At 44.6% G+C, this 13661-nt stretch overlaps 1 protein-coding gene across 3 annotated transcripts in view; it reads left to right on the top strand.

The window, feature by feature from the left end:
- The window catches only part of BBS4 (Bardet-Biedl syndrome 4), a 164628-nt gene that overhangs the window by 47456 nt on the left and 103511 nt on the right, over positions 1–13661 (top strand). For all 3 annotated transcript variants that reach the window (XM_014530409.1, XM_014530412.1, XM_014530411.1), the window contains exons 3-4: positions 7655–7734; positions 10301–10364. In XM_014530409.1, coding sequence (XP_014385895.1) covers positions 7655–7734; positions 10301–10364 — 144 coding nt within the window. The remainder of the gene's footprint in view (positions 1–7654; positions 7735–10300; positions 10365–13661) is intronic.

The following is a 13661-nucleotide window of genomic DNA, read 5'->3' as shown; positions in this document are numbered from 1 at the left end:
GTCACTGAAGCAAGCAAGCCTCATGTTCGCTTCAAGCTGCCTGGCTGCCAGCCGCCATCTTGGCTGGCAGTTAATTTGCATATCGCCCTGATTAGCCAATGGGAAGGGTAGCGGAGTGACACCAATTTGCATATTTCTCTTTTATTAGTGTAGATATATTTTGTTGATTTTCTACAGAGAGGAAGGGAGAGGGACAGATAGTCAGAAACATCGATGAGAGAGAAACATCGATCAGCTGCCTCCTGCACACCCCCTACTGGGGATGTGCCTGCAACCAAGGTACATGCCCTTGACTGGAATCGAACCTGGGACCCTTCAGTCCACATGCCGACGCTCTATCCCAGCCGTGGGCAAACTACGGCCCGCGGGCCGGATTCGGCCCATTTGAAGTGAATAAAACTAAAAAAAAAAAAGACCGTACCCTTTTATGTAATGATGTTTACTTTGAATTTATATTAGTTCACACAAACACTCCATCCATGCTTTTGTTCCGGCCCTCCTGTCCAGTTTAAGAACCCATTGTGGCCCTCGAGTCAAAAAGTTCCACTGAGCCAAACCGGTCAGGGCCTTTATATGTTTTTATTGTCACAAATTATTCCTGTTTATGCTGCGAGTTTTGGCAATCCTACTGGTAGTGTTATGACCTTATGTTCTTTGTTTCAGGTAGAATAACTCCCTTGAATATTTCCTGCAATGGAGGTTTTCTAGTGGTCAAATTCCTCAGCTTCTTTATGTCTGGGAATGTTCTGTTTTCTGTGCTCATCAGCGCACTCTTAATTTCTTTAATTGCCTGCTTCATTTCCAGGATTTCTGCTTGATACTTTTTTAAAATTTCAATTTCTTTGGAGAAATACTCATTTTGTTCATTGATTTGTTTTCTGAGTGTGCTAAATTGCCTGTCAGTATTTTCTCACATCTCATTGAGTATTTTCAGAACTGCAATCATGAAATCTCTGTCATTGAACTCGTATAATTCCATGTGCTCCAGCCTGTTTCCTGGGGATTTTTCATTTTCTTTCTGGTCATCGTTGTTTTTGTGGTTGTTTATGGTGTTCACTGTTCTCCTTTGTTTTCCCATCTCTGAGGAGGTCTTTCTAACTCTGCTCCAGTAGATGGCGCTGAATTGTAAGATTTTTATCCTCTGTGGCCTCACAGTTTTGTGCCTCTGTGGTTTCCTTAGGGCTGTACCACCTTTGCTGCTTAGGAGTGAGGTTTGTTTTTTTCCTCACAGTAATGGCGCCCCCTGATGTCCACGGGTTCAGCCCAAGCATGCCTCCTGGGGTTCAGTTACAGAGGGAAACTTTCTTCTGCAACAGATATTGGCCTACAGATAATACACTCCTGGAAACAACTCTAAGGGCAATGGGAAGTGAGATTTGGAAGTCTATCAGTGGCAGGCTCTGTGATCTACTTTCTTTGCCTGAAAGCCCCACAGCCAGGCCCAGCCATGGGGAACAACTCTGTAGTGAGGCTGTCTGCTGACTCGCAGCTCACACATGCAACTCAGACCCCATTCAAAAGGTGTTCCCATGGTTCAGACACTCTCTCACTGTTTGTGTGCGCAACCACACAATGCCACTACTCCAGTGGCAACTTCAACAGCTAGCCACTCACTGGGTTAGCTCTCTGTTTGTCCCAACTGGCTGAGGAAAGTGCCCATAACTGCTGCTGCCAGTTCCCAGCTGTGCTGCAGATATGTTGCTGCACTGTAGCGGTGTTGAGCTTACCTTCCTTCTCATCTTTCCACTTATTCCAAGGAGGCCACCTTAGTTTTTCCATTGTACAGGTCTCCAGGCCTGCATTGGTGTTGAGCAGGGACTTCTTTGTTGAATTATAGGTGGTTATTTTGTTGCAATGTTAGGGGGAGAGGATAGATGCACCTTTATGCCGCCATTCCTCTGACATCACTTTTAATTTCTTTTTAAAAAATAATCTTTATTGTTGAGAGTATTACAGATGTCCCCATTTTTCCCCCCATCGTTCCCCTCCACTCAGTTCCTGCCCCATGCCACCCTACTGTCTATGTCCATAGGTAAGATCTTCTGTTAATCTCTTTTTGCCCCCCCCTCCCCCTTCCCTTTGAGATTAGTCAGTCTGTTCCATGCTTCCATGCCTCTGATTCGGTTTTATTAACCATCTTGTTCATGAGATTTTTTATTGGTTTATTTTGATTTTTATATTTGAATGTTGATAGATATGTATTTGTTGCCATTTTCTTGTTCATATTTTTTATCCCTCCTTCTCCTCTTCCTCCTCCTCCTCCTCCTCCTCCATCTCCTTCTCCTCCGTCTTCTTCTCCTCCGTCTCCGTCTCCGTCTTCTTCTTCTAATACCCTTCAACATTTCATATAATACTGGTTTGGTGGTGATGACCTCCTTTAGCTTTTTCTTATTTGTGAAGCTCTTTATCTGACCCTCAGTTTTAATGAGACCTTTGCTGGGTAGAGTAATCTTGGTTATAGGTCCTTGCTTTTCATCACTTTGTATATTTCCTACCACTCCCTTCTGGCCTACAAAGTTTCTTTTGAGAAATCAGCTGACAGTCATATGGGCGCTTCCTTGTAGGTAACTATCTGCTTTTCTCATGTTGCTTTTAAGATTCTTTCTTTGTCTTTAACTCTTCGCATTTTAATTGTGATGTGTCTTGTTGTAGGCCTCTTTGGGTTTCTCTTGTTTGGGGCTCTCTGGGCTTCCTGGACATGCAAGTCTATTTCTTTCACCAGGTAGGGGAAGTTTTCTGTCATTTCTTCAAATAGGTTTCAACATCTTGCTCCCTCCCCGTTCTGTCACCCCCCATAATGCGAATATTGGTACACTTGAAGTTGTCCCAGAGGCTCCTTACATTATCTTCATATTTTTGGATTCTTTTTTTCTTTTTGCTCTTCTGATTGGATGTTTTTTGCTTCCTCATATTCCATATGGTTGATTTGATTCTCAGAATCCTTTACTGTTGAATACCTGTAAATTGCTCTTTATTTCAGTCAGAGTATGCTTAATTTCTAACTGAACCTTTTTCATGTCTTTGACATTCTCACCAAGATCCTTGAAAGTCTCATCAAGATCTTTGAGTAATCTTATAACCATGGTTTTGAACTCTGTATCCAGTAGTTGGCTTGCTTTCATTTGTGACATGTTTCTTTGTCTCCACATTTTGGCTGCTTCCCTGTGTTTGTTTTTATGCATTGGGTAGAGCTACTATGTCTCCTGGAATTGGTAGAATGGCCTTGTATAGTAGGGTCCAGTGGCTCAGGATCCCCAGTCACCTGAGCTTGGCACTCTAGGTGTACCCCTTTGTGAGCTGTGTGCATAGTCTTGTAGTTGAGTCTTGATTGCTGTTGGCGTCACTGGGAGGAATTGACCTCCAGGCCAATTGGCTGTGAGGACCAGCTCTGACTACAGTGGAAGAGCTGCTGTGCAAGAGGTAAGGCCCAGCTGTGAAGCAAGGCAGGCTGGTGCTAATACCCGGTCTTGGGCTTTTTATTGACAGGTTTGGGCATGCTGTCACCAGCTGCAGCTTGTTTGAGAGATTTTAGCAAAGTCTGAAGCCTGAGCCAGGACAGGCAATTCATATAGAAAAGCTGCTGCAAACACCTTGGGTGCGGCTGCAAATTGGATGGAGTAGGGCAGTGGTTCTCAACCTTCTGGCCGTTTAAATACAGTTCCTCATGTTGTGACCCAACCATAAAATTATTTTTATTGCTACTTCATAACTGTAATGTTGCTACTGTTATGAATCATAATGTAAATATCTGATATACAGGATGGCCCTAGGCGACCCCTGTGAAAGGGTCATTCGACCGCCAAAGGGGTCGCGACCCACAGGTTGAGAACCTCTGGAGTAGGGTCTCAGGGAATCCTCAAGGTGGAGTAAACACTGTGAGCCACGCTGATGGAAACTCAGGTATGGCTGCCAGTCAGCTCTGCAATGGGGGAGGTCCTAGCATAGGAACAATGACCCTTGTGAGCACCCCTGTCTGGGAGAAAGCCACCTCTGAGTTTTTGCCCTGATGTCAGACAGTCCAGTTCCTCTGTCTATGTGTCTGGGTTCCCCAGAGCCTCCTGGTGCTGGAGCTCAGAGGTGTGGTGCGCTGGCCCTTTAAAAGGAACAGCTGCATCTCAAGCAGCCTCTGTGTCACTCAGCCACAATCCCTGCTGGTTTTTACAGCCCAAAGTTTCAGGGACTTCTCTTCCCAGCTCTGGAATCCTGGGCTGGGGGTCTGGTGTGGGGCTGGGGCCCCTTGCTCCTCATAGGCGGCCTCCACAGAGACCATCTCCCTCCCGATTAATAAAAACAGCCCACGTGGGTACTGGACCAGCCCCTTCAGCACCTCCACCCCTCCTACCTGTCTCAGTGTGCTTTCTTCTTTAATTCTCTAGTTGTAGTACTTCCATTCAGCTAGCTTTCAGATGGTTCTGAATGATGGTTGTTCTGTATTTTAGTTGTAATTTTGATATGGTTGTGGGAGGTGGAGAGTACTGGCGTTTACCTATGTCACCATCTTGGTTCTCCTAGCCTGTTATATTTGGTCAAACATTTGATTGACTCACCCCTAATGCCTTGGCAGGACCTGACCAAATGAGTTCGCAGGCCTTATATAGCCTGCAGGCTAGACATTCCCCACCCTTGCTTTAGAGAGTTGGTGACAGAGTGGCAGGCCATACTTACAATTGAGACTTGGTCCAAGGATGCTCAGTAAGCCACTGTTCCCAGAACTATTCATTACATTGTATTTCTTTACCCACTTTACACACACACACACACACACACACACACACACACACACACACACCCCCGACTTTAAACTTAGTGATTTGTATGGTCTTAGTGGGCAATTTCTTTTTAAATTCTCACCAAAGGATATGTTCCCATTGTTCTTTAGAGAGAGTGTGGAAGGAAGGGAGAAGGAGGAAGAGAGAGAGAGAGAGAGAGAGAGAGAGAGAGAGAGAGAGAGAGCGCACATTGATGGAGACACATTGAATGGTGTGGGGAATCAAACCTGCGACCCTTCGTTCCATGGCCTGAAGCTGTAACCACTGAGCAAAACCAGCCAGGGCTTTAGTACAAAATTTAATTCTGGAAGTGATTAGGCAGAACATGAATGGCTAAGATCTGATGATTGATAGGTCTAGGAGGAAGTGAAGGAAGGAAGCCAAAGTCATCAAAGAATCTTAGTAGGCCCTTATTGACTACATGAAAAGTAGTCCCACTCAGAGAATGTGGGTAATTGGAAGATGAAGAGGCAATTACTTAAAATTCTATCTTTTTCTTTTGGCACATAAAATCATATCCATGATTTCAGCTTACAAATTCCATTAATATTCCCTATTCTTGGAAAAGAGTACGCAGCATTACTTCTTAATTTTTGTGTTCAAGCAACATTAACTCTGGGCCACAGTAAGCTCTTTTTCCTTCATGTCATATTATGGACATATAAGTCTTAGGTTTTCTGTGATGTATGTCCTAAGGTTCTGGAACAGAATGATTACACATCATTTCTTTCTCTTCCCTGCTGTATTTTTTCTTTTATGTGTTTAGAAAATCCGGGCATATCTCAAACATGTATAGAAGTGCATTAAAAAAATACAAACACCCATGAACTACTCACTGGCCAGATTCAATAAATAAAAACATTTAGCCATATATACTTATATGCTCTTTACTTTTTTTGAGAAATAAAGCATTAAAGAGTTGATGCCTCCTTTTTTTCTTTTTCTAATCCCATTCCTCCCTCTCCTTTCCTTGAGGCCACCTCTATTCTGAGGTTGGTATGAATCCTCCTTGTTACCATAGAAAAATAATTTCTTAATGAATTGTTACCTATTTTTAAACTTTTGAATTCAAAGGGCAAAGTAACTAATTTTATGGTTTCTCTACCATGAATCATTTTCAATGACTCAAATATATATATATTTTCACTCCTGGGCAAAAGTAGTCACATTTGAGCTATTGCTAAGACTGTGCTTAACTACATAAAATATTTTGTGTTCTCTGATCAGATGTGACATTCATTAAATAGCCTATATAATAAAAGGGTAATATGCAAATTGACCCTAATGGCGGAATGACCAGGAACGACCCATCGCTATGATGCACACTGGCCACCAGGGGGCTGATGCTCAATGCAGAAGCTGACCCCTAGTGGTCAGTGCACTTCCACGGGGAGCTCCGCTCAGCCACAAGCTGGGCTGATGGCTTCGAGCTCAGCGGTGGTGGCAGGAGCCTCTCCCACCTCCTTGGCAGCGCTAAGGATATTCAACTGTGCCTTAGGCCTGCTCCCTGCTGCCAGAGGGATGTCTCACTGCCAGCTTAGGCCCGACTCCCTGGGGAGTGGGCCTAAGCTGGCAGGTGGACATCCCCCAAGGGCACCTGAGCTGCCAGAGAGATGTCTGACTGCCAGCTTACTAGGCCCAATGCCCCACGAAGCGGGCCTAAGCCAGCAGGTGGACATCCCCTGAGGGGTCCCGGACTGCGAGAGGGCATAGGCCGGCCTGAGGAAACCCCCTGAATGCACAAATTTTTGTGCACTGGGCCTCTAGTCCTATGTAATAAAGAGGTAATATGCAAATTGACCATCATGCCCTCACAAGATGGCTGCCTATGACCAGGTCGGCGAGGGGGTTAGTGAGGGACGACCAAATAACTGAACAGCAGGCTGTGTGGGGTGACCAGGCAGGCAGAGGGCTTAGTGAGGGACGACCAAACGACTGAACAGCAGACTGCGTGGGGCGACCAGGCTGGCAGGAGGGGCAGTTGGGGGCAACCAGGCCAGCAGTGGGGGCATTTGGGGGCGACCAGGTTGGCAGGGGGGCAGTTAGGGGCAACCAGGCCGGCGGGGAGGGGTGCAGTTGGGGGCAACCAGGCCAGCAGTGGGGGCAGTTGGGGGCGATTAGGCTGGCAGGGGGAGCAGTGATGGGTGACTAGGCCAGCGGGGGGGCAGTTGGGGGTGACCAGGCTGGTGGGGGGGCAGTTAGGAGTGACCAGGCCGGCAGGGAGGGGTCAGTTGGGGGTGACCTGGCCGGCAGCTGGGGGCAGTTAGGGGCAACCAGGCTGGCAGGGGGCCAGTTCGGGGTGATCAGGCAGGCAGGCAGGTGAGTGATTAGGAGCCAGCGGTCCAGAATTTTGAGAGGGATGTCCAACTGCTGGTTTAGGCCTGATTCCCGGGATTGGGCCTAAACCGGTAGTCGGACATCCCCCAAGGGGTCCCGGATTGGAGAGGGTGCAGGCTGGGCTGAGGGAACCGCCTCCCCCCCTGCCCCCCATGCACAAATTTCGTGCACTGGGCCTCTAGTATATAATACCATTCCTGAAATATTCTTTAAAAAGTCTTCATATTTACCTTCTATATCTAGGGAGAGTGAGAGAGGAGAAGGGACAAAGAATGATTTTATTTTCTTTCAGGCCAACTTATTTGAAAAACTAATATTATAAGCTACAAAAAGTGAAGGAAACATATTTAATGTGTGCTAGTAGGACTTGTATCTCTTAGCTTAATAGTCTGTACATTTTTGATGCACTGTATTATGGGCAGCAGCATGAAGAATTTAATGTTATATTGCAAAATGTTTGTGGTTAGTTTAGATGGGAGGTCAGTGTGATAAAGGAGAAAATCTAACAATTAACTGTGCTGTTTGTTTTGTCAAAATATGCTGCCCAGCTCCAGAGTTTCCGATTTTGGAGAAGAAGAATTGGTTGATACATCTCCACTATATCCGGAAGGATTATGAAGCATGCAAGGTGAGAGATTGAAATGATAGGCAGACTTTGGTTAGGCGGCTGACAGTGTCTGTCACACACAGTTTCTGTCCCGCTAATAATGTATGAATTGCTGTTTTCCCATACTTGGTGTATTTGTTAGCCTTTGCTATGATAATGCTGCTTTAGAAACAACTTTAATTCCAATCATCTCCAACAACAGACGTTTATTTATTGCTCTTGGGCCTTCATATTGGCTGTGGGTTGGCTGGGTTTGACTATAAGTTGTGGGTCAGGTTCAGGTATGTTCCATGTGTCTTCTCATTTCAAGTAGAAAGTGGAGCCTGTATCTTGCTCATCAGAGTTTTTTCATATTTTTCTTAGCTTGACTAGATAGGTTTTAGGTAGGGGTTAGCAATATTTTTCTTTTCTTTTTTTTACCCCACCCTCCGCCCTCACTCCCCACCCACTGTCCTCATCCATAGGTGCACGATTTTTGTCCAGTTTCTTCCCGCATCTCCCATTCCCCTTTCCCCCCCAAGAATAGTCAGTCCATTCCCTTTCTATGTCCCTGATTCATTATAATCACCAGTTCATTCTGTACATCAGATTATTTATTCACTTGGTTCTTAGATTCACTTGTTGATAGATGCATGTTTGTTGTTCACAATTTGTATCTTTACCTTTTTCTTCTTCCTCTTCTTAAAGGATACCTTTCAGCATTTCGTATAATACTGGTTTAGTGGTGATGAACTCCTTTAGCTTTTCCTTATCTGTGAAGCTCTTTATCTGACCTTCAATTCTGAATGATAGCTTTGCTGGATAAAGTATTCTTGGTTGTAGGTTCTTGGTATTCATCACTTTGAATATTTCTTGCCATTCCCTTCTGGCCTGCAAAGTTTCTGTTGAGAAATCAGCTGACAGTCGTATGGGTATTCCCTTGTAGGTAATTGAGTCTCTTTCTCTTGCTGCTTTTAAGATTCTCTCTTTGTCTTTTGCTCTTGGCATTTTAATTATGATGTGTCTTGGTGTGGTCCTCTTTGGATTCCTTTTGTTTGGGGTTCTCTGCGCTTCTTGGACCTGTAAGTCCATTTCTTTCACCAGGTGGGGGAAGTTTTCTGCCATTATTTCTTCAAATAGGTTTTCAATATCTTGCTGTCTCTCATCTTCTGGCACCCCTATTATTCTGATGTTGGTACGCTTGAAGCTGTCCCAGAGGCTCCTTACACTATCTTCGTATTTTCGGATTCTTTTTTCATTTTGCTTTTCCGGTTGGGTGTTTTTTGCTTCTTCGCATTTCAAATCTTTGACTTGATTCTTGCGCTCCTCTGGTCTGCTATTGGGTGTCTGTATAATATTCTTTATTTCAGTCCGTGTATGCTTAATTTCTAGTTGGTTCTTTATCATAGCATCGAGGGTCTCATTAGTTTTCGTGACTCTCTCCTCAAGTTTATTGACAGCTTCTAGCACATTTTTGCAAGCCCTCAAAATTGCGATTTTTAGCTCTATATCCTCCATTTCTGTCATGTTTTTTTGTCTCCGCATTTTTTATGCTTTCTTGGTGCACCCCCTAGTGGTCTTTGTGCGCAGTCTTGTTCTAGTTGAGCCTTGATTGTTGTAGTTAATACTAGAGGGATTTGACCACCAGGCCGACTGGCTGTGTGAATCAGCTGTGTCTGCCGCGGAAAACTTCTGTCCTCTGGGGAGGTGCTAATCTAGCCTTTGCCTGAGGCGATCTGGCAAATGGCTCTGCGCAGGGCTTGGGCGGGGCGGGCTCAACAGGGCGGGCGGAGGGAGCCGTTATGGTGCCCTCAGTCCTGTTCCCAGAGGCTCTGCTTCTCAGAACCCCCGGAACCGCTGCAAACCTCGGAGGGAAAGCTGCCTTCCAACTGATGCCAGACACTCCCGCTTCTCCCGTTTGGGTCCGAGTCCCCAGCGATTCGCCCGTATCTGGAGCTCAGAGTCTGAGACTCCCCCCTGACCGAAAACGACAACCGCGCTCTCAGCCACCAGCCCGCTTTGCGCGCGCACCTCCGCACCTGAGTTTTTTCCACACTGCGCCTCCTCTGAGCCTCGGTGTGCTGTTATCTTTCCTTCTAGTTGAAGAATCTCTCCTCAGCCAGCCTTCCTGTGGTTCTGGGTGATGTCCATTCCGTCTTTTAGTTGTATTTTTGAAGTGGTTGTTTGCGGCAGCAGTCTCAGGTGTTTACCTATGCCGCCATCTTGCTCGGCTCTCCGCAAAATTTTTCTTTAAGGGACCAGATGGTAAATATTTTAGGCTTTGCAGGCACAAATAGTCTCTGTTTTATAAGCTTAATATTCTGTTTGTTTTTTGTTCTTTGTTTTAAAATAACCTTTAAAACTATGAGAGCTGTTCAAAAATAGGCTATGCAGGTTAGATTTGGCCTGTGGGCTATAGTTTGCCAGCCCCTATTGTAGAATAAGTGGTCATAACAAGAGAGTTGAGATTTTTAAAAAATCTAAATTAACTACTTTATTAGTAATTATCCTGGATTCTTACATCTGCTCCTTGTTCATGTCTACCCTTTCTTAAAAATGCTTGAAGGCATTTAATCATTCCTCAGAAGTATTTTTCTTCTTCTTTCAGGCTGTTATCAAAGATCAGCTTCAGGAGACCCAGGGGCTATGTGAATATGCTATCTATGTCCAAGGTAAGACATATATTTCTTTTCTTCTTGTTAGAGGAATGCACACTTTGCCTAGGTTTCTGGAAAAAGAGCAAACAACTTATGCTTAAATTCAAGTGAGTGTGCCGCAAAGGTTTTTTTTCAGTGTTGGTTTTTTATTTTATTTTATTTTATTTTTAAATACTGTGCTACATTTGCTTTAATTTATTTTTTATTTTTTTATTTTTATTGATTTCAGAGGGGAAAGGAGAGTGAGAGAGCGATAGAAACATCAATGATGAGAGAGAAACATCGATCAGCTGCCTCCTGCACACCCCCTACCCGGGAATCTAGCCTTCAACCAAGTCATATGCCCTTGATCGAGTCGAACCCGGAACCCTTCAGTCCAGGGGTGGGCAAACTTTTTGACTCGAGGGCCACAATGGGTTCTTAAACTGGACCAGAGGGCCGGAACAAAAGCATGGATGGAGTGTTTGTGTGAACTAATATAAATTCAAAGTAAACATCATTACATAAAAGGGTATGGTCTTTTTTTTTTTTTAGTTTTATTCATTTCAAACGGGCCGGATCCGGCCCGCGGGCCGTAGTTTGCCCACGGCTGCTTTAGTCTGTGGGCCAACGTTCTATCCAATGAGCAAAACGGGTTAGGGCCAGTGTTGGTTTTTTAAATTGGAACATAATTCTTAGGCTAGATTTGACCTCAGAAATGACTGGTTATGTTAAAAAAAAGTTGCTACCATCCTTCATCCCATTTCTAGTTTCTGCCTAGTGTTTTTCAGAATGGATATTAGGGTCCTTGCTTCTGCAGTAGTTTCAGGCCCAGAAAAGGCTTTGAAAGGATTCCTTGTAATGAGGCTAAAAGAGATGAGGAAAGACTTGAGGATTTTTAGTAAGGTGAGTCAGGATGAAGGGAAGAAGCCCAGAGATATACAGGCTAAAGCAGAGAATAAATGAAATTCATTAGAAATCAAATATGAAAACCATTGCCTGAAATTTTACTCTTTAGTGCCAAAAGTTGCATCCCTAGTTTTCCCATGAACTTTGTTTTTGACCTCTTTTGTATAAGTGAGTTATTTTGTTGACCACTCATTGCCTTTGTGGTCTTCAGATTTGTATATAATTTTTTGGCATAATTGGTAAAATATTGACATATCTAGGACATCATGGCAAAAAAAAAAGTTCTTTTATTCCCAATGTCACAAGTTTAGTGCCTCATAATACTTAAGCATGGAAATTCTTTTGTTGTTGTTGTTGTTAATCCTTACCCTAGGATACTTTCTATTGATTTTTAGAGAAAGTAGAAGGGAGGGAGAGAGACACAAAGAGAGAAACACCGATATGAGAGAGACACATTGATTGGTTGTCTCCCGACCAGGGCTAGGGATCGAGTCTGCAACCAAGGTACATGTCCTTGACTGGAATCGAACCCGGGACCCTGCAGCCCACCGGCCAACGCCCTAGCCACTAAGCCAAACAAGCTAGGGCAAGCATGGAAATTCTTCTGAAAACTTAAGCCTAGGAAAAAATATTGATTCTGAATGGTTGCTATACTGATAACCAAGTCTGAATATTACTGCATTTTTTTTTTTTGCCAGAATCTCCTTGTTGGACATGGGGTATGATTGTCCTTGTCCCATTTGGGGAACTCTCTGAAAACTGAATTATGAATTATGATAAATAGAGCATCTGATAAGGGAAGGTTAAGAATGTTTATGTGTAGTTTATCTGGTTATTTGCAAGGCACCGATTATCTGTGTGATAGATATTGGGAGTGGAGAGGGTTAGGTAAGTTTGAGGCACCTTATTAAAAAGGTTTTAGCCTAGCTGTGCCTCTGCGCTGGGTGCACAATGGCGCCAAGGTCCTTTCTCCTGATAGTGCAAACTCTTGATTCCTTCTTCCTGCATCCATTTCCCACTGAGGTCACCCAAGCAACAGAAGCAACAGAAGCAAAAGCAAGGGTGGTAAACAGTCGGAGAGGGCCATGTCTCATCCTCTTCCTGCCCCTCCCCAACTTCCATCCACCGCCCACTGTCGCAGAGCTGTAAAAAATGGGCAGTTTGCAGAGGCACAGCTGAAGCCTGCAGGAAGTGGAAGATCTAAATATCTTATATTCAACTAGAGCTGCATGCTACGTAAAGGAAGGAAACTGCAGTGACTACATTCAAGATTGTAACATGGCTCTGGAACTTCATTCTCAGTCAAACCTCTTTTTCAACTGAGCAATGGCCAATGAAACTTTAGAGAAATATCAGAAAGCTTATGTGAATTATAAAAGTGTTCTGCAAATAGACTATGGAATCCAGATAGCAAATGATAGTATCACCAGAAGAACAAGAATTTTAATGGATCTGAATGCATCTAGCTGGTGGGAGAAGCTTTCACCCATCGCTTTAGTACCCATTTCTGTGCAGTTGTGAGCTTGGCAGCCTGCGGCAGAGATGCCCCCAGACTAAGTGGGAGATTCCTGCAGCCATTACCAGCTGGGCATCACAGATGAAAAAAAGTTTAAAATTCTTAAGAAAGGAAATCAATGTGTAAAGGACAAAAACTATAAAGATGCCCATGGTAAATAACACAAATGCTTAAAGATTAACAATAAGGAATGTGCTTTTTATACAAACAGAAGTTGTTACTTGAAGCTGTACCAGTTTGCAGAGGCAAAGCAGGATTGTGATTAGGTGCTTCAGATAATGGGTATGTGAAAGCATGCTGTAGACACGCTCTTGTTCATAAAGGAGTCAAGAATCATCAGAAAAGTTTAAATGATCTCAATAAAGTTCTACTAGACTCAAATATTATTGAGGCAAAGGTGGAACTAGTAGCCAGATTCCTTAATATTAAGGAGTAGAGGTCCAGTGCACAAAATTTGTGCCCTGGGGGGGGGCGGTCCCTCAGCCTAGCCTGTGTCCTCTCACAGTCCAGGACCCCTCACTCCTTACTGCCTGCCTGCTCGCTGCTCCTTAGTGCTGCCGCAGAGGTGGGAGAAGCTCCCGCCATCGCCGAGGCGCTTGCCAGCCATGAGCCTGGCTTCTGGCTGAGCAGCGCACCCCCTGTGGGAGTGCACTGACCACCAGGGGGCAGCTCCTGCATTGAGCATCTACCCCCTGGTGGTCAGTGTGCATCATAGCAACTGATCGTTCTGGTCATTCCACCCTAAGGGTCGCTTAGGCTTTTAATATATAGACTAGGGGCCTGGTGCACAAAATTCGTGCACTGTCGGGGGGGTGTTCCTCAGCCCAGCCTGCCCCCTCTCACATACTGGGAGCCCTCAGGGGATGTCCTAGTGATGGCTTAGGCCCGCTCCCTGCTCCCCTTGGGGA

This window comes from Myotis brandtii, unplaced genomic scaffold, assembly GCF_000412655.1.
Source record: "Myotis brandtii unplaced genomic scaffold, ASM41265v1 scaffold74, whole genome shotgun sequence".
Classification (NCBI taxonomy): Eukaryota; Metazoa; Chordata; class Mammalia; order Chiroptera; family Vespertilionidae; genus Myotis; species Myotis brandtii.
Note: the sequence above shows the minus strand (reverse complement) of the source record. Positions and strands in the feature narration are given on the sequence as shown.